We start from the raw sequence: 22,750 nt of genomic DNA, 5'->3' as shown, positions 1-22,750 counted from the left end.
CCTGCTTCATTCTACTACGTTAATAAATCATTAGCTCATCCATGAACATGATTTCTGCCCGAGTCCCATCGGATTGCATCGGATGTGGGGATGAAGATGACAACTCCCATGATTCCACACTCAGTCACGGCGTCATCAAACTACGCCTTTGCTTCTTTGTTTATTTTGAATGTGCGCCCTTCAGCGGCGAAAATTACATATTGTGCCTTTAATGTCATTCCAAATCCATATGGCCTTCTTTCTTTTGTGGAATACTGAAGAAAGCTGCTCTTTGCCACACAATGATAGCAGTGACCAAGCACCAAGAAAAGCACCATAAATGAGTTTATACAGGTCATACATGACAAGTATTGTGAAGTCACATATATATATATATATATATCATTCATACTTTATATTTATAGTCACCATTTTGCATTACATGTGCGAAACCAGTGCCATTAAGTATCACGATCAAACCTGTCACAATGCATTTTGCGGAGACATTTGAATTTTTTGCGTAACCTTGTTCCTTTAAGATCATAACTGTGAGCATTTAGAACAAAAACATTTGACCTCTCCGTTTCTTATTTTGTCTCATCCATGCCACAGCCGTGAGTCCCCAGTGGACTGCAGTGTGACTAAAAGGACCCGACATATGAGTAACAGTGATGGGGGACCGTTGGCCTACCAGGCCTCTTATCCAGAGCCACGGAGCAGCCCGCAGACTGTCACCCCACCAAGCAGCGCCACGGAGGAGAAGAGGGTCATTGTACCAGCGGGTGAGACCTGTAGTTTCACTGTAAATGTGATCGAGGGTTGCACTGTTACTTATACAGAACAGTAGTGTCTGATTGTATATTTACATTGATTGTAACTTAACATGAAAATGCATTCACAAGCCTTTTTACATTTGTAATAAGCTACAAACACAGACATTTCTAATTTTATTCAGCACAGATGAATTAATTTGATCAAAAGTGACCGTAAAAGTAACAAAAGATTTATATTTTAAATTATTTTCTTTTGTTTCTATTTATCAAAGAATCCTGAAAATATGTATCACGTTTCCCACATAAAATAAGCAGCACAACTATTTTTAATATTAATAATATTGAAATGTTTTTAAGCACCATATCAGCATATTAGAATAATTTCTGAAGGATCATTTGACAGACTGAAATAATAGTTGCTGAAAATTCAGCTCTGCCCTCACAGGAAGAAATTACATTTTGAAATATATTTATATCATAATCCAAATTATATTAATTAATTATTAATATCATTAATTATATCATGCACCTTCTTAAGATGAGGACTGCGTTTTATGTAAACCATTTTTGATACATTTTGATTTAATGTAAACTTTTTTGTTAACTAAGTCTAAAACATTTAAAACGATTAACAACTTAAATTAAAATGAGAAATGTTGCCTTGGCAACTAAATGAAATAAAAACACAAACTAAAAATATAAAAATAAAAGCCAAATCAAAATATTTATACATACCTAATAGTATATGGATAATACTAAAATAACCTGTTGACTGTAATGTTTTGTGAAAAGGGAAGCATTTTAGCACTGGACAGATTTAGTCTGCAGTTGACCAATTTCTAAAACTAGAGGATGTAAAGATGTCTAAACAAAGATATGTGGTAATTATGCAGTGGCCACAGGCTCTTGCATCACTTAGGAACTTGCGTTTTGTGGGAAAAAGGCTAGTTTGCAATACACGCATTGTAAAAGAAAGAAAAAAAAACACTGATGCGCTTCCTTCTGGTAGATCCCAGTAACCTAGCAGACTAAACTACAAATGATTGCACAGATTCCAATAGAGATAATCACTCTTTACTCGCAAACCAATTAGGATGTTGAGTTATCGTCAGTGAGGCGTTTTGAAGGTCGTCGTAACATTATTAAAAGGGCAGAACGGGGGAGTCGCTCCATGCATTGTGCGACAGTGAGTGTATGGGATTCCTCCTCATGAGTCACCCAGACCAAACAATTATAATGCTCATAATTCTCGGATATGACGTCATATTTCAAGGACAAATAAGAGTGTATGATGGCTTATAACAGGAGATCTGTAATATCTGGAGAAAGATATCCGTTAGCATTCCCATTCATCGCAATGGTAGCTGAGATGTGATGTCAAAAGACAGAAAAATATGAATTAATTCATATTTGTATTTAATTTGTTATAAAAACTTTATACTATATATATTTAAAATATTTAAATAAATGACAACGAATGAAATGCGTAATAAAAAGAAAATAAAAACATTTAAAATGAATAATAAAAATGTATTTTTTATTTTATATTTTATTATGTTTTCATCTATTATATATATATATATATATATATATATATAGGCCTTTTTTATTTATATTTTATTATTATTTTCATTTTTTTGTCAGAATTGCGCATTTTGAATGTCTCTCAATGGATGGAGAAAGATGCATAAGATGGTAAAACCAAATGGTATAACCAGCAAAACCATGACCCCTTGGCTTATAACAGAACAAAACTCATACAATCAGCACTATCTTAGTGAAAGTAAGAGCAGTAGTAACAGAGGGTGCATTGACTTTTTTACCTCATGTTTGACCTCTGATAAGTCCTGTCACGGCTGAAGCAAAGGTCGTCGTAACATTATTAAAAGGGCAGAACGGGGGAGTCGCTCCATGCATTGTGCGACAGTGAGTGTATGGGATTCCTCCTCATGAGTCACCCAGACCAAACAATTATAATGCTCATAATTCTCGGATATGACGTCATATTTCAAGGACAAATAAGAGTGTATGATGGCTTATAACAGGAGATCTGTAATATCTGGAGAAAGATATCCGTTAGCATTCCCATTCATCGCAATGGTAGCTGAGATGTGATGTAAAAAGACAGAAAAATATGAATTAATTCATATTTGTATTTAATTTGTTATAAAAACTTTATACTATATATATTTAAAATATTTAAATAAATGACAACGAATGAAATGCGTAATAAAAAGAAAATAAAAACATTTAAAATGAATAATAAAAATGTATTTTTTATTTTATATTTTATTATGTTTTCATCTATAATATATATCAGAACAAAACTCATACAATCAGCACTATCTTAGTGAAAGTAAGAGCAGTAGTAACAGAGGGTGCATTGACTTTTTTACCTCATGTTTGACCTCTGATAAGTCCTGTCACGGCTGAAGCACTTGTTCCTCATTTTATTCTTGCTTCTGTCCTGTTTTAGACCCAGAAGTGTGGACACAAGAACATGTGCGGCAGTGGGTAGAGTGGGCAATAAAGGAATATGGCCTATCTGATGTGGACGTGTCCCTCTTCCATACCATGGATGGAAAAGCGCTCTGCAAAATGACCAAAGAGGACATGATGCGTCTCACTTCAGCATACAATACAGACATCCTGCTCTCCCATCTAAACTACCTCCGGGAGAGTAAGGAACTTCGCCCGTAATTCCATATGAATAATCCATTACTAATTGTTAATTTGGTCAAGAAAACATCAGGAAAAACCATGAAGCCACTTTAATCAATTCAATTTCTATATGCATTGTTAGTACATTGTGGAAATGTTTTCTCTATTTATATATACAGTAGATTAACTATATATATGAGAGAGAGAGACAGAGACTGTAAATGACTGTTCTGACTGTAAATGCTGATTGGATGAGCTGAATTTGGAGCTTCTGTATAAATGTACACCACATTTTATATTAATGCACCAAAATGAGATGTTTCTTGTAATTGTAATGATCCTAAAGTTAGTCCAGTGAACTATAAGCAATTTTGTGCCTAGTAATATTCTAACTGTAAATTTGAACCAATGCAACTATTTACTGAACACTTACAGTATTGCATCATAACGCGGTTTCTGCCCTTTGATAAGTCAAATGGTTATTTTAGCTTTACTAAAACTCTTAAAGGGATAGTTCTCCCAAAAACAAGATATTTTGAAGAATGTTGGTAACCAAACAGTTGCCAGTAGCCATTAATTTCCATAGTATAGAAAAAAGATACTATGGAAGTCAATGGCTACCGGCAGCATTCTTCTGTTGAACACAAAAGAAGATATTTTAAAGAAAGAAATTCATACAACAACTTGAGGGTGAGTAAATGACTTTTCATTTTTGGGTGAACTATTCCTTCAAATCTACCCTTACCAAAGCTGAAAAAAAGCTGTAAATAGTTTTTTTTTATTTTGGTTTAATTTTAACTAAACAATATAGACCTACATTCACTGAAATTTAACAATTACAAAGTAACAGCAAGTAACACGATGAATGAAAAATTCTGAAGTATAAAGTAGTATTTTCTTCTAAAACATACTCCAATAATCTTTATTTTTATGTAGGTAGTTAAGATATATGCAAGTGACTGCACTGATATAATGCTTTTGGTTAAGATCAAGTAGAGAGGTGCTATAAGGACTGCAGTTTGTTTCTTCAATGAATTTTGCCCGAAGCGTTGCAAGGTTTTTGAATCGTTGCACTTTCAGACAGGAAACAGCTGCATCAGGACAGGAAGTAAGGGGTGTAGAGTTTAGGTTAGGACACAATTGACAATTCTATGGCAAAGAGAATCAGTCAGAACAAAAGGACAATCACCCTGAGGAATTGTGTGCCATCTTCAGGCCTTCTTACGGTTTTGCTGCTGGCTTTGTTCTGCCCCTTCGTTTCTCCTTATGGATCTTTAATGCAGGGCTTCCTTCCTTCTGCGGCTGCCCTTCTCCTTACTCTTTAAAGCCATTCTTTCCTGTAAAATCTCCCTTTTTTTAACTGCTCCTATCTGACTTTACCTCGGCACAGAAAACAGCTTTGAGGAGATTGGCAGAAGGAACAGTTGGTCCTCAAGTGCCTTACCAGCTGTCCCAAAAGGTTGCTCTGCATTCACAAAAGCATCACAATGTCACATAATTATATTGTATAAATATGGAGTTGTTTGCCATAACCATATTAAAAAGAAAAAAAAACTCACATTTTTTAAATCACAGGTTCTCCAATCGAACATCAGCACAACACCAGAATTACAGAGCCCCCACCAAGACTTCCACAAGGTCGACAAGTGCACCTTTAATTCAATACTCAAAGAAAATGTCTTCAATCATCTTTTTTGTTAAACTACACCTCAAAATATCTAATCAGTATTGTACATTTCCATCTTTGCAGACCCCTACCAATCATTAGGTCCCATCAGCAGCCGTCTTGCAAATCCAGGTGAGAATTAACAAATCAGAAAACTTTATGCATCACTGTCAACTTAACAACAAATGTGGCCTTTTTAGAGTATGTAATTTATGCCCTTTTATAATTAAATAATAAATGAGATTAGACCATATATTTGTTAAGTTATATCAGGTATATGATACCTGAATAACTGAATCTCTGTTGTGAATATAATCTGGACAAATTAAACATGCCTAAGACAAAATAAATTAATATTATTATTAAATATATTACACTTTATTTTATTTTTTTTATAATTTAACTGACATATATACATGATCATTTAAAAGTCTGGGGCCGTTAAGATTTTTTTTTAAAGAAATTATTCAGCAAAGTCTTTAACGACCAAAAGTAACAGTACAATTTTTACATTTGGAGAAAAAAAAAATCTATTGCTGTTAGAGCTTTCTATTCAAAGAATCCTGAAAACAAATGTATCATTGTTTCCACAATATATATAATAATAAGCACCAAATAATAATAATAATAAGCACCAAATCATCACCATTCCACACCAAGATCCGACCGACCAAACACAATTCTAACAACTTGCCCGTCACCAGCACTGACAGGACTGTGGGTAGGTGTCTGACCGACCCACATTCTGTTTCTGTGTACAACATACATCAAAAAGGTCACATTTGGAGAAAACAACCTGCCCCAAAAAAGCCCTTCCATCCTCTGCTAAAGATCTGACACTCTTTTTCCTCACACAGGCTCTGGTCAGATCCAGTTGTGGCAGTTCTTGTTGGAGCTGCTCTCTGACAGCAACAATGCCACTATCATCACCTGGGAGGGCACTAATGGAGAATTCAAGATGACCGACCCAGACGAGGTGGCCAAGCGCTGGGGGGAGCGAAAGAGCAAGCCTAACATGAACTATTTAACAACAAATGTGGCCTTTTTAGAGTATGTAATTTATGCCCTTTTATAATTAAATAATAAATGAGATTAGACCATATATTTGTTAAGTTATATCAGGTATATGATACCTGAATAACTGAATCTCTGTTGTGAATATAATCTGGACAAATTAAACATGCCTAAGACAAAATAAATTAATATTATTATTAAATATATTACACTTTATTTTATTTTTTTTATAATTTAACTGACATATATACATGATCATTTAAAAGTCTGGGGCCGTTAAGATTTTTTTTTAAAGAAATTATTCAGCAAAGTCTTTAACGACCAAAAGTAACAGTACAATTTTTACATTTGGAGAAAAAAAAAATCTATTGCTGTTAGAGCTTTCTATTCAAAGAATCCTGAAAACAAATGTATCATTGTTTCCACAATATATATAATAATAAGCACCAAATAATAATAATAATAAGCACCAAATCATCCATTTCTGAAGGACCATGTGACACTGAAGACTGGAGTAATGGCTGCTGAAAATTCAGCTTTGCCATTACAGGAATAAAATGTAGAAAAACAAAAATGTTACCGTTTTGACCATATTTTTTATCAAACAAATGCACCCTTGGTGAGCATAAGACATTTTTAAAAAACAGTAGAAAAATCTTACTGACCCCAAACTTTAGTTTATATATTTTGTTTTTAAATATTAAAGGGTTAGTTCACCCAAAGATGAAAATTCTGTAAAAAAAAAAAACAACGACTTTATTCAACAATTCGTCTCCTCCGCGTCACCCTGTAGTGCCATTTTGGAGAATATCAGCTGGACGTAAACAGCGTATGCTGTTCTGTGTCAGCTGCGTCACACGGATTGAAAAACATCTGACAAACCAAGCACATCATGATTAGTATGACTATTAGTATGATGTTTGCTCGACCTTCTTCACACAGAAACGAAACCATTCCACACCAAGATCCGACCGACCAAACACAATTCTAACAACTTGCCCGTCACCAGCACTGACAGGACTGTGGGTAGGTGTCTGACCGACCCACATTCTGTTTCTGTGTACAACATACATCAAAAAGGTCACATTTGGAGAAAACAACCTGCCCCAAAAAAGCCCTTCCATCCTCTGCTAAAGATCTGACACTCTTTTTCCTCACACAGGCTCTGGTCAGATCCAGTTGTGGCAGTTCTTGTTGGAGCTGCTCTCTGACAGCAACAATGCCACTATCATCACCTGGGAGGGCACTAATGGAGAATTCAAGATGACCGACCCAGACGAGGTGGCCAAGCGCTGGGGGGAGCGAAAGAGCAAGCCTAACATGAACTATGACAAGCTCAGCCGGGCCCTCCGCTACTACTATGACAAGAACATCATGACCAAGGTGCACGGCAAGCGCTATGCATACAAATTCGATTTCCAGGGCATCTCCCAAGCCCACCAGAACCATCCTCAAGAAGCGGGCGTGCTCAAATATCAGGCCGAAGTGCCGTATGTGCAAAGCTACCACAGCCACCAGCCAAAAATGAACTTCATGGGCACTCATTCAACCCCTATGCCTGTTTCCACTGGGAATTTCTTTGGGCCTCCTACCACCTACTGGAACTCCGCAACAGGAGTGGTCTATCCCAGCTCACCCATGCCACGACATCCCAGCACTCAAAAAGTATTCTCGTAGCTTCGTAAAATTACGGTTGAACCCCTGATGTCACATGGATTATTTTACCGATCTTCTTGCTATGTTTCTGGACCTGGGAACATTTCAGTTGCGTTGCTGTCTATGCAGGGTCAGACAGCTCTCAGATTCCATCAAAAATATCTTAATTTGTGTTCCGAAGATGAACGAAGGCCTTACGGGTTTGAAACGACATGAGGGTCAGTAATTAATGACAGAATTTTCATTTTTGGGTGAACTATCCCTTTAAGATTTGAAGGCCTGTGAAAAACATCTGACAAACCAAGCACATCATGATTAGTATGACTATTAGTATGATGTTTGCTCGACCTTCTTCACACAGAAACGAAACCATTCCACACCACTTCATGGGCACTCATTCAACCCCTATGCCTGTTTCCACTGGGAATTTCTTTGGGCCTCCTACCACCTACTGGAACTCCGCAACAGGAGTGGTCTATCCCAGCTCACCCATGCCACGACATCCCAGCACTCACTCTCATTTGAACTCTTATTACTAAAACAATATAATTGTAAAGCCCTGGCTTTCGTAGAAGAACCAAGAATAACAAAAACGGTAACTTTTCGGGAATCCTTATCCAATGCAAAAACCTTTGTAGCAATTCCAAACATCAAGTTCTCCATCTTGTCGCATTTTTTTTTTTTTTGTACAGTATATATATGCATATCGAACAAAGCTGTACGTCTTCAGGGCTAAATTGTAAATATGTTTTGCATGTTTTATATAAGGCTTTGAAAAGACTGCTCTCACATTCCCCAAAAGCATGCATATTCATCTCTGTTTTAAAATGTAATATGCTTTTTTACGCAAGTGCATTGTACAGTCTTTTTTTTATCAAATAACGCCACTGTTAAGTGTAACATTATATTTCAAATCAATAAAACATGTAGCTCACTTAATGCATCTGTGAATTTTATTATTGTCTTTTTTTTTATAGGCATAACCAACAATCTATTTATTACAAAGAATAGCCCTTTCAAACGTTTGTGCTCAACATTTTTGAAGTTCTTAAAACGAACAGAAGAACTGAAGAACATTTATCTCATAATCTAAAGAACCTTTTCCACCTTTGTGTAGTGTAGTGTAGTTTTTGGGTGCTTTGGTAGAGTGTTCAACAGGTTCTTATCCTGATTATTTACAGTAGCAATTCCCAAGGCACAACTGTCTTACAGACTCACACCATATTTTAGTGTTAGGTTATCAAAAAAAAATGACACTATAAAAAGCTAAAAGTAAAGAACAATATGCAAATTTCAAAAGTGTGTCTCACGTATTTATTAACAAATCAAGTGCCATTGAACTTTGAAAACTCTAAATCGGAATGTCTTTAGTTCTCTGTTTAGTCCAATCCAAATACCTTCTCAAATATTCTGCGTGGCTCCACAAATTTGTCTACTTCCTCCTCCACCACAGCCGGGTCTGGCACAAAATGACGTGGTCCAATCTCAGCTGTGGGTGTGGTTATTACTTCAACAAAGCCTGTTCCCACCTCCTCTGTCATGAATGGAGTTGTTTGCTCTTCCTCGACAATTTCCAAATCAGACTTCATGATCCAGGGCTCACTGGTGATGACCTTACTACACACTGTAAATGGATTCATAAAAACGTAAAGCTGAGATTCTATAAGTTCAGAAAACAGGTCACTAAAATCTTACAAAACCTCCACGATGTGGCAAGACTTTCCTGACATATTAACATGCATTATTGCATTTGCCCTCAATGCAGTGCTATGAAAAGATCTATGTACCAACAACGTGTCCTACATTGTCCTAAAATCACTTGACATTTCTCACCAGACAGGTCAGAAGACAGACATGCGGAGTCGCAGCAGAGTCACACAGCATTTGAACCGTATAACTCTTCCCATCTGATGAAATGATCCAAATGAATACTAGTTCAGTTCTGAAAATGACACTCACAGTACAACCAAAATTCAATATACCGTTTTGTTGACTGGTTGTAAATGCAGGACTTTGCACTTGATGTTGGTTTGAAACTTCCGACAGATATTTCACAATGCATGTAACGATGCCGAGAACAAAATGAACAGGCAACCTCAATAAATGGACTTTCATCAAAAATCATGAGCCTGAGCCTCTTGGTGGTAAAAGCATGCAACATTTTTCTGAAATTGAATAACATCGGCATGCCATTTTGGCTTATTATTTCACCTCTGTCAGCATCCCATGGAACAGAAATGCATGTATGGAGAACCGCACATTTCTTTGTCCACTTTGGATGAATTTGAACCATTTACTGCTCTTGCTATCAGTTATGCACCTGAAATAAAAAGAGCGTACATGTAACTCCTGACATGTCATGAAATATTAGTTAGAAATAACTAATAACATAGTTTTTCTAATGGAACATTTTATTGAATATTTAGACAAAAGAAAAAAAGAAAAAGTTTGCATGTGTTTCTTGATGAGCATCATATTTGTTGCATCAGGATTTTATATTTCATATAGTATATAGGTAAATATGCAGCTCATACTTTTATTCAAAGGACCAAACTGAGCAAAAATATGCAATTTGGTGCAGCTGCTGTTATTTGTATGGCGCGCCAAAAAGTAAAATGAAATTCTGACAGCTTGTAATGTAAGTCAATGAGATCTTTGTAACAGTATAGCAGACTACTTACATAAAATGCATATAAATATCAGTTGTCACTCTATATCTCCAATGACATGTCTTAGTAAGATGATATTTCAATGCTTTATAATCAGAGCTCTGTAGTTTATATTGCAGGAGTAAAACATATAATGCAAAGCAGTAGAATGATGATTAAGAGGTGTAAAAATAAACGTTCCTCAAAAGCATGATGTATCATATTTGATATTCACATTTTATCATGATTTTTCTAAAAAAATATTGCTTTAATAATTAAGTAAATCTAAGAGCCCAGTAAGCATTTATCTTTAAATATTAATAAAATAAAATGTATTCTTACATTCACTTTATAAAAACAAAGTGTTACCCATGGTTTTCAATGACTGTAAATTGTGTCATGGACAATGTGAACTGCTGATAGTCACACAGCACAAATCCACAAACAGCCTCTCGTCCTCAGCAAGAGGAGGTCCGTCTGCCTGGAAGTACATGGGGTGACCAATGGTGTACTCTTCAGTGGACAATAACCTTCTCCACAGCTCTAAAAGACAGGATGGTGAGGATTCATTGACTGAAATACAACAGAGTACTCATCTCGTTAGCCAAACTCGTTTACTTTCACGGGGAGTGAGTACAACACTGTCCACAGCTCTCAGGGGTTTGAAGTAGTTCTGATATCTGACTTGTGGTATGTAACCAATTTTGAATGAGTAATGATATCTTAAAAAATAGGTGTTAGATTATTAAAAAAAGTAAATTGGTGATTAACAGGCATACAAAATAGACACAAAAAGGTACTGCAAGTGGAACACATTCACAATCAACACACATCTGGTACATCCAAAGACATAGATTTACCTGTTAAAGTGACACTCAACAGGGAGCGTGAAAGGCATGGCACGGCGGATTTGGCCCCAGGTCTGTCACTGGAGAGTAGCGCTGTATGTTGGAATATGTTACTCTATTGTTTATTAACTGCATTCAAAAAGACAAAGATAATTTCACAGTAAAGTTTATCAAGAGCAGACCCAAGATGAGCTGAGCAAAATGTTATTTTTGAGCCTTAGTGCTATCATGAGTCTGCTTCCTTTGTTATTTTTTAGACTTTTTTTCAGACCATTCTTTTTGTAATCTATAATTTTTTTTTTTGCAGTTTTTTATTCTTCATGATCGTTTTGCTGTTACAGCTACATAAGGTTACATAATGTTTGCAAAGCCTTATTGTGAACATATTGTTTGAAATTACACAAATTAAAAAGAAATAGATAAACTAGATGAGTAAAGCTTGTAGACAAACTTTAAGTTGGCTCGAAAAAGCCTAGCCAGAAAGTTTGAAGTAGTTTTAAAAGCTTGCAGTCTGAAAGTTTTTAGTTTGAAGTAGTTTGAAAGTTAAAATAGTTTTAAAGATTGAATGTTTTCAAGGCAATACAGTCTATCAGAAAAATAGATATAAAACATATTGCTAGGGTACCTGGGGTGGTTGCTAGGCTGATTCTAGCATGACTAGCATATTGCTAACATGTTTTTAGCATGATTAGCATGTTGCTAGCATGATTAGCATGTTTCTAGCATGTTTCTAACATAGTTAACATGTTGTTAGCATGATTAGCAAGTTACTAACCTGTTTCTAACATGATTAGCGTGCTACTAGCATGTTCTTAGCATAATTAGCAAGTTTACTAACATGTTGCTAGCATGATTCTAACATGATTAGTATGTTACTAGCATGTTGTTAACATGATTAGCATGTTACTAGCATGGTGTTACCATTTTGTTAGCATGAGTAGCAAGTTACTAGCATGTTTCTAGCATGTTACTAGCATGTTGTTAGCATGGTTAACAAGTTAATAGCATGTCAACATGATTAACAAGTTACTAGCATGTTGCTAGCATGATTCGCATGTTACTAGCATGATTTTAGCATAATTAACAAGTTTACTAACATGTTGTTAGCATGATTCTAGCATGATTAGCATGTTACTAGCATGGTGTTATCATTTTGTTAGCATGATTAAGTTACTAGCATGTTTCGAACATGATTAGAGTGTTACTATCATGTTTCTAACATGATTAGCATGTTACTAGCATGTTGTTAACATGATTAGCATGTTATTAGCATGGTGTTACCATTTTGTTAGCATGAGTAGCAAGTTACTAGCATTTTTCTAGCATGTTGTTAGCATGACTAGCAAGTTACTAGCATGATTCTAGCATGATTAGCATGTTACTAGCAAGATTTTAGCATGATTAGCATGTTACTTGCATAATGCTAGCATGTTTCTAACATGTTTAGAAAGTTACTAGCATGTTTCTAGCATTATTAGCAAGTTACTAGCATGTTGTTAGTATTATTCTAGCATGATTATCAAGTTACTAGCATGTTGTTAACATGATTAGCAAGTTAATAACATGTTTCTAGCATGATTAGCATGTTTTAGCATGATTAGCAAGTTACTAGCATGTTGTTAACATGGTTAGCAAGTTACTAACATGTTACTAGCATGATTCTAGCATGATTAGCATATTGGTAGCATAATGCTAGCATGTTTCTAACATGATGAGCAAGTTACTAGCATTTTGCTATCATGGTTAACATGTTACTAGCATTTTGTTAGCATGATTCTAGCATGATTAGCATATTAATAGCATGTTGCTAGCATGATTAGCAAGTTACTAGCATGATTAGCATGTTAACAACATGTTGCTAACATGATTAACAAGTCACTAGCATGTTTTGCTAACATGTTTCTAACATGTTAATAGCAAGTTGCTAGCATGATTAGCATGTTACTAGCATGTTGCTAGCATGTTTCTAGCATGATTAGCAAGCTACTAGCATGTTGCTAGCATGATTAGCATGTTACTAGCATGTTTGCTAGCTTGTTTCTAGCATGATTAGCATGTTACTAGCATGTTGCTAACATGTTTCTAGCATGATTAGCATGTTACCAGCATTTTGTTAGCATGTTTCTATGCTAATACTGTTAAAACCAGCTAAAAACAGTTGATTCAGTAAAAAAAACAGCTTAAGGGGCCGTTCACATATCGCGTCTTTTGCGCGCTCAAGTTTGTTATTTCAAATGTAGACGCGTGGCAGGCACGCTCATAATGGAAGCAACGCGGTCACGCCTGGAAAAAATGAACGCGTCGCACCACGTGCGCGTCACGCTAGCGCCCGAACGCTTTGGGAAAAAGCAGAAAGCGGCGCGCCTAGCGTTTTCCACGCGTTTTAGGCGCGACATGTGAACGGCCCCTAAAACCAGCTAAACCCAGTTGATTCAGTAAAAACCCAGCTAAAACCAGCTTAGGCTGGTTGCCTAATGTTAGCTGGTTTAAGTTGAAAATATCTGGGTTAAGCTTGGTTGGTATTTTAGTAGGACTCACAGCTTTACCAGCTAAGACCAGCCTGACCAGCTAAAAAGTTGCCAAAACCACTTTAAAACCAGCCTGGGAGACCAGCCAAAGCAGCCAATCAGCTTAGGCTGGTTTTAGCTGTTTTTTCAGTAGGGAGTTTTTAAGCTTTGCTATGGCAGTAGACAGCTTAAAACACCATAAGTCTCATTGTATAAAAGTGTTCACACCCTCAATGAAAGTCTATGAGATTTTAGGTGGTTTTCATGGTCTGGTTTACGAAAGCCATTAGTTGGATCAGTTAGACAAGATATTGCACAAGGAGTCAGACCAGTCTGAAGGTCTGATCCGAGTTTGGTGGTTGTAGCTTGAAAGCTGTAGGAGGAGATAGTGTTTACATTTTGGCTCAGCAGAATAATAATAAGTTTAAATAGTAGATCAGTAAGTTGGCTTTCTCAAGCCAACTTAAATACAGTAAGCAACATCTACATTCTGGCTGATTATCCAAGTTATTTTTTTTAACGTAGTGCGTTATGCTGCTTAATATTGAAGACTGATATTTGTTATATTATAAATTTAATTACAGTTTACTGCACTTTGTTTTTCTTCTAGTTAGTAGGAGGAAAAAGATTAAACTAAAGAAAAATACATTCGCTAAGCACACCTTTCTCTTACTTCCACACTCCATGTCGTAAATAAACACATGATAGTGTTTTGTAGTCTTGCTGATGTCACATGTTCCCAGTTTTAACTCGGACTGAAAGCCGTCGATGCCTAAAATGTGTTTGTGAACTTTAACGATCATTTTCTTCATTTGACAAACGACGTGATCGACCGCGGCCGCGGAGGCCTATAGAAGCCCGCCTGCAGCAGGTACTGTGTGGTGCGCGGAAGGAGGACTTTTTTCGCCTCATCGGGCAGTTGTTCACGACCTGATCCATGTATCGGAGAGAACTGCTTTGTCCAAAAGAGGGATTCTAGAATGCTGGAAACGGGAAGTTGTAAATATGGCGAGCCGAGACTCTTGACAGCAGATCCGTCGAAATCTTCTCCAAATCTTATGTCCAGTGCTGCTGAGGTCGAATTGCTCGCGTGCTTCGGCGCAGCTCGTAGCGCGTACACACACATAGGCTATGTGGAGAAAAAGACCAGTAAAGTAAATATTGCTGGGAAATAAAGCTTCATATCTCTAAACAGCATGAAATAAATTGTAACAGTCGCTATCTCACTCAAACAGTGTTTGTATCCTTGACATATTTCACATAGCTGAAACGGATAATTAATGCACCTGTCAGCTGTTACAAGCACTAGTGCTGCAAGACAGATTCATTTCCGCGAATCGGTTCTTTCGAGCAGGTTTTTTAAATGTATTGCAAGTATAAACACTTAACTTCAACAATTAATGCAACAATGGATTCTTTCGAGCAGGTCTCAAAACAGATTCAGCGCATTTTACGTCACGAAATCGGAGACGTATTTTTTTATTTTATTTTTACATTATTGAGTTAACATGGGAATACAGACATAGGCAAACATAAATAAATGAAACAATGAAAGCAAAGCTTTTTCATCTTATATGAAAAAATACGTCTAATACATGACTAGAGGTAACAGTTCAGTAGCCATAAGTTTAAATAGTAGATCAGTAAGTTGGCTTTCTCAAGCCAACTTAAATACAGTAAGCAACATCTACATTCTGGCTGATTATCCAAGTTATTTTTTTTAACGTAGTGCGTTATGCTGCTTAATATTGAAGACTGATATTTGTTATATTATAAATTTAATTACAGTTTACTGCACTTTGTTTTTCTTCTAGTTAGTAGGAGGAAAAAGATTAAACTAAAGAAAAATACATTCGCTAAGCACACCTTTCTCTTACTTCCACACTCCATGTCGTAAATAAACACATGATAGTGTTTTGTAGTCTTGCTGATGTCACATGTTCCCAGTTTTAACTCGGACTGAAAGCCGTCGATGCCTAAAATGTGTTTGTGAACTTTAACGATCATTTTCTTCATTTGACAAACGACGTGATCGACCGCGGCCGCGGAGGCCTATAGAAGCCCGCCTGCAGCAGGTACTGTGTGGTGCGCGGAAGGAGGACTTTTTTCGCCTCATCGGGCAGTTGTTCACGACCTGATCCATGTATCGGAGAGAACTGCTTTGTCCAAAAGAGGGATTCTAGAATGCTGGAAACGGGAAGTTGTAAATATGGCGAGCCGAGACTCTTGACAGCAGATCCGTCGAAATCTTCTCCAAATCTTATGTCCAGTGCTGCTGAGGTCGAATTGCTCGCGTGCTTCGGCGCAGCTCGTAGCGCGTACACACACATAGGCTATGTGGAGAAAAAGACCAGTAAAGTAACCCTGCTGCCAGTATATTACCGTTAATTTACAAAAAAGCCGTAATTCAGAATACCGTAATAAAATTGTAAAATTACGGTACACTCCTGGAAACCCTGCTGCCAGTATATTACCGTTAATTTACAAAAAAGCCGTAATTCAGAATACCGTAATAAAACTGTAAAATTACGGTACACTCCTGGAAACCCTGCTGCCAGTATATTACCGTTAATTTACAGGGAAATTTTTTACAGTGTAAGTTCGTGCAAGGTGGCGCCTTTTTCAAAAAATAAGGTTTTTAACTTACCAAGTTCTAAGCTATTGCTTGGTCTATCATTATTTTGTATCAATATTTTTTCTGTTTGTGTTTGACCTTTCTGATTGTTATTTATGCATTAAATACAATAATAAAATGATCTAGTTGCTATTGAGTTTTAATGGTACCCATATTGGTGAGGTCTAATCCCTGCGAAAGCATTTTGGTCTGATGTGAACACCTGGAGACATACAGTAGGACTGCCGAATCTCACAAGGCAGCATAACAGGTTAGGTTACCAAAATCTGTTACCCTTTATTTTGCACAGAATGGCTTTAATGCTCCTCAAAATTTACTCTGGTGATGTCTAAACTCCTCGGTTTTATATCCTAAAAAGCATATTACTGTGAACAGCAACAGACATATAACAGGGTCACCAAATCTGACAGCACAGTATTAAAAGTTACCAAAATCTATTAACCCTCTTTATTTCACACATAATGGCTTTAATGGTACCTACATTTACTCTGCTGATGTTTAACCTCCTCGGTTTTATATCCTAGAAAGCATTTTTGTCTTATGAGAACAGATGCAGATATACAGTAGTCAACATTTGAAGTGGATCAAAAAAGTTCATCAAAGTTGTCAAGAACACATTTTGGTTGTAGGTTTTAGGACAACTTTGATGAAAGGTTTTGATCCACTTCAAATGTTGAGTAGTGTAGTCACCAAATCTGACAAGGCAGTGTAGCAGGTTACCAAAATCTGTTACACTAATGATGTCTTGTAGTGATGTCTAAACCTTTCATCTGTATTTTAAAATGCATTTTGATCTCATGTGAGCAGCTATAAACATACAGCATGGTTATCAAATCTGACAGTACATTAGAGATTACAGAAATCCGTTACTGCTCTTTATTTTCACATATGTGTTGATTGTCCTACTGACTCCTACATATATTTATTCACATGTCTAATCTGTTCGGTTTTATTCCTGTGATTTATGAACACATTTAGACAGAGGATCATCATGCAAAAAACAAAACAAAAAAAAACTTAATGGTCTTAAAAATCAATTACATTTTCTTTATGCATTTGTATTTTTTTGATTTGGGGGGTAAAATATGAACTGTGAGATTAACCCTTTAAGAATAAGTCATTCAATGACAGGCATCAACGAGGTCACAGGACATTAGAAAAAGAAAAATTATCAATCAAAAATGTTTTAATATTCTGATGACATTACAGTTAATGTCAGCATCGTACTTCGAAGAGTGTATGAATGCATAAATTTCAATACAAGTACAGAAAAAGTGACGTATTGAATTCAGTTGAATCCATAAGAAAAGTATACCGAGATCTTTTGCCCCACAGATGCAACTTCCAAAAAGGTCAATCAAAGAACCTAAATGAGAAATAAACACTTGAAAATATAAAGGATCTGTTATTAAAATGGCAGCTAAATTCATAATAAATGAATTAAACGGTCATACCTTGGAGACCCTGGAACGACCTCAAAAGTCAGTCCTCCATTTCTCCCACATTGGGTTAGTTAATGTTCATCTTGATGCCACTCCATTGGTTCATGTTTGGCATTTAAAAATATCTCTTCATCCATCAACATTCGTGTTGATATTGTGCTTTGTACATGCATGTTTTCCTCAAAATCTTCAGGCTGTATTTTATCTTCGGACAGTTCTTCTCTGGTAAAGTGAATCATTTCTTGTGCTCCACTCTTGTTGGATGCTTGGTCATTAACATATCCCAAAAGCTCTTCGATCAACTGAACGCTAGGCTGTCCAACATTATCGGTTCTATTTGTGCTCTTGTGTCTCCCAGCATCCTCTCCGATCTTTACATCCCCGTTCTTCTGCTCCTCAACAAGCATTACTTTTCCAGAACCATCACCATTTTTATCCTTTAACTCTGTAGCAGTTGTTTCCTCTGTCCCAGCAATTACTTCTACATCCTCATCTAAATCATTCATGGGCACCTTTTTATTTTTCTCTTTTGCTTCCATTTGTTCTTCAGTATTAGTCACAATCTCCACAGTGTCACCATCTTCTTCCTCTTCATCGATTCCTTCCACACTCTTGAACTTCATCCTTTCTGTGTCCTCCTGAACTTTGACCCATCCTTCCATAGTCTTGATTAAAGATTGTTCATTTTTGTCCAAAATCCAGGGTTTGCTTGTTATAGATTGTGTCACATGGGGCAAAGAAGCTGTTATGGAAGCAAGAACAAAACACTGATGTGTGACAGTGTTTTCATTTGATAATCTCTGATGTTTTCTACCTACAAGCTGATTTAATTTCACATGCGGAATCACAACAAGCACAAGCAGATGCATCGGTGTAGAGTTCCTCCCACCTGTTGGTACAGGATAAGAACTAAGAGTGAATGCCGCTTCTCTGCATTGACACAGTATGTGTGAAACACAATTACTCACCTTCTCTTTACACGGTTATAGGTACATGACTTTGCTGTGGCACTTGTAGTGGCTCTGTGAACCGATATTGTGCAATGCAGGAAAAAGTACTGTAAAAATGAGTAAATATGGCATCAACACACACATTTATGTAATATTTAAACATGCCTACATATTAGACAGGTGAAGGATGTCATGTCATGTTTTACATGCTGTAATTTCTACTCATTAAAAACTATTTTTGTGGTTTCATACATTAAAAAAAAAAATAATAATAATTCACTTAGTTTTGTTTTATTTCTTTCAAGTTTTATTGTTTACAATTTGCTGAAAATGCTGTTAAATACTCGGACATGTTACGTCATATGGAGAATGGCTTTTTATTTTAGATAAATATTCTGGAAATTATTCTTTTCAAATCAGTGAATCAATGTCAATTCACAGCAGGATCCCTTTATAGGTCAATGCGTGTAATATTAATTTCCCCCCCCAGGGCAATGAAAGTTTCAATATTCCATACAAAAATGTTATATTCCACAAGTTATGTGCAGTCAAGACTTCAAGGTATGAAAATATGAATAAACCCAATTTCAAACCCAACCTCACACTACAAATAATCTCTGGAGTTAAAAGCGTGACAGCTAGCCCCAGCCTCTCCTATTGACATTTATTTTCAATGAAAACATTACCGTGCCAGTAACTTGGGGGAGTAAAAAGGCGTCGACTGAAAACCTTATAATGTTCGACATTCTTCGGAGAAAGCGTGACAATATTTGTTTTAAACCAGGAAGGCGAGCCAATGGATATCACACAAGCTACGTGCAAACTTTGCATAAGAGTTATGAGGTGAACCTCTTAATTTCAGTCCATTCACTAGAAAGTGAAAGTAAAAACTGATGGCGCTTTCGGCATCTGACACTGCATTAAAAGCGCAAATTTTCTCAGAGACGATGAGAGACAAATCTACTTCATATGCTGATAATGGTATATACAGCAGCTAAATGTTTTAATTTACTCCCTTAATATTTATATAATATTAATATTTTCTAATATTAAATTTTTTTTTTTTTTTTAAATAAAAAAAGAGAGAAGAAACGTAGGCTATTTCGTGTAAAATAAATAAATAAAGAGAGAAGAAACGTAGGCTATTTCGTGTTAAACAGGTTTTTTTTTATTTATTTTTTTTTAAAGTCGGTGCTTGAAATAAAGCTCCTTTTTTTTGATGATTGCAGTGTTAATAATTTTAATTAGGTCTATAATTCATTGTATAATAAACCTGTTTTGAAAGACCTTTTTAAAAACATTTTCAATAAGGAGTAAGCTAGCCTAATCTTTATTATCATCGCAGCGCATCAGTTATGCGGTGATGCACTATGAAATTATTGCGGGGCAAATTAATTGTAATATTAATTTAATAATAAAAAGTAACTTAATAATATTAATAGGCCTAATAATCAGAATAATGTAACAGGCCTACATTCACTGAAAATTAAACCTGTTTTGAAAGACCTTTTTAAAAACATTTTCAATAAGGAGTAAGCTAGCCTAATCTTTATTATCATCGCAGCGCATCAGTTATGCGGTGATGCACTATGAAATTATTGCGGGGCAAATTAATTGTAATATTAATTTAATAATAAAAGTAACTTAATAATATTAATAGGCCTAATAATCAGTATAATGTAACAGGCCTACATTCACTGAAAATCCCAAATTAGATATAACTAAAGTGTATACAATTATTTTATTCAGATTATTTTATTATTATTTTTTTTTGTGTCAATTCGTTATTTAAATGGTCTACAAATAAGGAAACAGGTGCAGTTAATCGCAGGCGTCAGTCATAAAGTTTATAGACCTGGCTATATATAAAAAAAATAGGCTAATCTTTGTGAGGACGACTGGCAACAGCTGGTCTTAAATTCTTTAGACACCGCATACCAAACGACTTTGAACACCGACTGAAAACACTGGCTGAGCTCAAATGACATAATCGGCCTGACAGTATATGTTTCCCGGCTTCACAGAATGAACCGGTTCGCGCCTGGAACTAAAAAGTCTTACCGTTACTTGCGGACTGATGGACGGGCTTTCTCCCTCTCTTCAGTGCCAGTTTTTAAAAGTCTTTTTTTTTTTTTTTTACAGAATTATGCATTGCTGCTGTTTTTATAACATTTTCTAACACACAGCTGCAAATTACAGTCCAACTGAATGGATGACCACGCACGAATTTACATGCGCGACATGCCAGAAACAGCCTGGATAACAATTGGCTAACACTGCTGTCAGTCAAACTCATCAAGAATTATGCAAAAACATATGATTTATTTTAGTTATTTGAGATGTTATAATAGTTCTCTAATTGTGTTAAAAAATATGAAAATGTTTTTTTAACAAATATTATATTTCTATAATAAACTGGGGGGCCCGTCACTGCCCGTCAGGCCCGTCCGCTGCCTACGCCCCTGGTCCACCTTCAGGTCATGGTACAATTGTCTTTTTGCTGAGAAATCTTTACTTATTTTTAAAAAGTAACTTTAAAATAATCTTTTATATTGTTCGTTATATTTAAAGACGAACAAGCAACTTAGGTTTACTTGATTATCAATACATCATTTTTAGAAAAATCGTGTTAAAATGCGATCAGCTGAGACACATTGGGGAACATTTACTTGTATATTGTATTGCATTACATTACACTATGTTTTGCCCCTCACAATAAAAACTACAGAGCTTTGATTATATTACGCAGGATTTAAATACCATCTTAGTACATATTATTGGGAGATATAGAGTGACAACTATTTATATGCATTTTATTTAAGTATAGTCTGCTATTTAAGTACTCTTGCAATGCTTGCAAGCTGTCAGAATTTCATCTTTCTTTTCTGCCATATAAATATCAGCAACTGAACAAATTGCATATTTTTGCTCAGTTTGGGCCTCTAAATAATACCGAGCTAGTTTTTCCTCAAGTGTGAGCCATAAAAGCCTGGGCCCGTATTCACAAAACATTTTATCTTACCACTAAGAGTTCTCCTAAATGGCAATAAACGTTTTTAGCTAAGAGTTTTCTCTTAAAACCTATTCACAAAGCTGCTGAGACAAACTTTTACTAAGGAATAGACAGAAGTCTTAAGTTAAGAGTAAGGGCGGGGTTGACCTTGTTGCTATAGATGATACTTACTAACTGCACACAGTGATTGGCTGATAGTCTCTGTCAGAGATATATATTTATAGAAATATTGTAGAGGGCAATGTTATGTTGCCATATTCAAATAAAGGTTTTAAAATGCAGGCTAAGTGTCACCAATTAAACAAGTAGGCTATATATTCAGCTAATTGCCAGCCTCTTATATGTATGCTTCTCATAAACAATTAGTCAATATGCATTAGGGCTGCCCTCGACTAAAGATTTTTCTGGTCGACTAGTAGTCGTTCATTTTAAGCATTAGTCGACTATTAGTCGCACTTTTATTAATAAACCATATAAATCATAATAATGAGCCTTTAATACATAGCTAATAAGCGCTCAAGCGCACGCAAAAAAGGCTTGCCACAGCGCACCGGCAAATATAATAATTATGAATGTGTTAGGGAAAAACAGCAAGTACCCTGCATTAACATTTTAATAACACTGACTCGTCATCTCCGCAGTATGGGCCTGTATGCACGTTTCATACGCATTACATAATCTGAGAATATTTGTTTTCTATTTGAATTGGTTCATTTAAAAGTTTCACTCTCTATAGATATATTTTTCATGTCTGTAATAAGGCAAGCATACACGGAGTTTCGAAGTGACGCGCTCAAGTTCACAGAGCGAGACGGCAGAAAGCGCATCCTGTTTGCTTTCATTAGGCCTATTTTACAAAAGTGCAACTTTTCGTTGTTATTCTGAGTGCACACGAATAAACGTAGAGTCTTTACAGATACAAAAGATGCATTACTCTTATCTGTATGACCAAAAATGA

The 22,750-nt window shown here is 36.0% G+C and overlaps 2 protein-coding genes and 1 pseudogene across 2 annotated transcripts; 1 reads left to right on the top strand and 2 right to left on the bottom strand.

Moving 5' to 3' along the window:
- LOC107737820 (retroviral integration site protein Fli-1 homolog) overlaps nt 1-8,457 on the top strand; it is an 18,425-nt pseudogene extending 9,968 nt beyond the window's left edge.
- A 671-nt stretch (nt 8,458-9,128) lies between these two features.
- Nucleotides 9,129-14,878, bottom strand: LOC107737829 (zona pellucida sperm-binding protein 3). Its single transcript, XM_074560171.1, is given in 13 exon segments — nt 9,129-9,373; nt 9,583-9,656; nt 9,732-9,844; nt 9,961-10,069; nt 10,767-10,803; nt 10,806-10,940; nt 11,016-11,119; nt 11,258-11,307; nt 11,309-11,374; nt 14,415-14,633; nt 14,636-14,708; nt 14,710-14,743; nt 14,746-14,878. Coding segments are annotated over 13 exon segments (1,392 nt in total).
- Nucleotides 14,879-17,460: 2,582 nt separating this feature from the next.
- On the bottom strand, nt 17,461-19,543 carry zp3d.1 (zona pellucida glycoprotein 3d tandem duplicate 1). Its single transcript, XM_016549467.1, has 5 exons — nt 19,466-19,543; nt 18,798-18,886; nt 18,648-18,718; nt 17,842-18,571; nt 17,461-17,753 (listed from the first exon to the last, which is right to left on the bottom strand). Exons 1-4 carry the CDS (start codon nt 19,523-19,525, stop codon nt 17,901-17,903), a joined length of 891 nt encoding a protein of 296 aa, XP_016404953.1. The 5' UTR covers nt 19,526-19,543; the 3' UTR covers nt 17,461-17,753; nt 17,842-17,900.
- Between the last annotated feature and the right edge of the window lie 3,207 nt (nt 19,544-22,750).

Source organism: Sinocyclocheilus rhinocerous, unplaced genomic scaffold, assembly GCF_001515625.1.
Source record: "Sinocyclocheilus rhinocerous isolate Xijiao unplaced genomic scaffold, SAMN03320098_v1.1 scaffold1876, whole genome shotgun sequence".
Classification (NCBI taxonomy): Eukaryota; Metazoa; Chordata; class Actinopteri; order Cypriniformes; family Cyprinidae; genus Sinocyclocheilus; species Sinocyclocheilus rhinocerous.
This window is presented reverse-complemented; position numbering and strand designations above follow the sequence as displayed.

Excerpts from the sequence above, each read along its gene's own strand:
- zp3d.1 (XM_016549467.1), bottom strand. The coding sequence starts at position 19,525 with ATGTCGAACATTATAAGGTTTTCAGTCGACGCCTTTTTACTCCCCCAA. Across the intron at positions 18,887-19,465 it reads TCCCCCAAGTTACTGGCACG|TACTTTTTCCTGCATTGCAC; the intron begins GTAATGTTTTCA and ends TCATTTTTACAG. Across the intron at positions 18,719-18,797 it reads TATAACCGTGTAAAGAGAAG|GTGGGAGGAACTCTACACCG; the intron begins GTGAGTAATTGT and ends CTGTACCAACAG.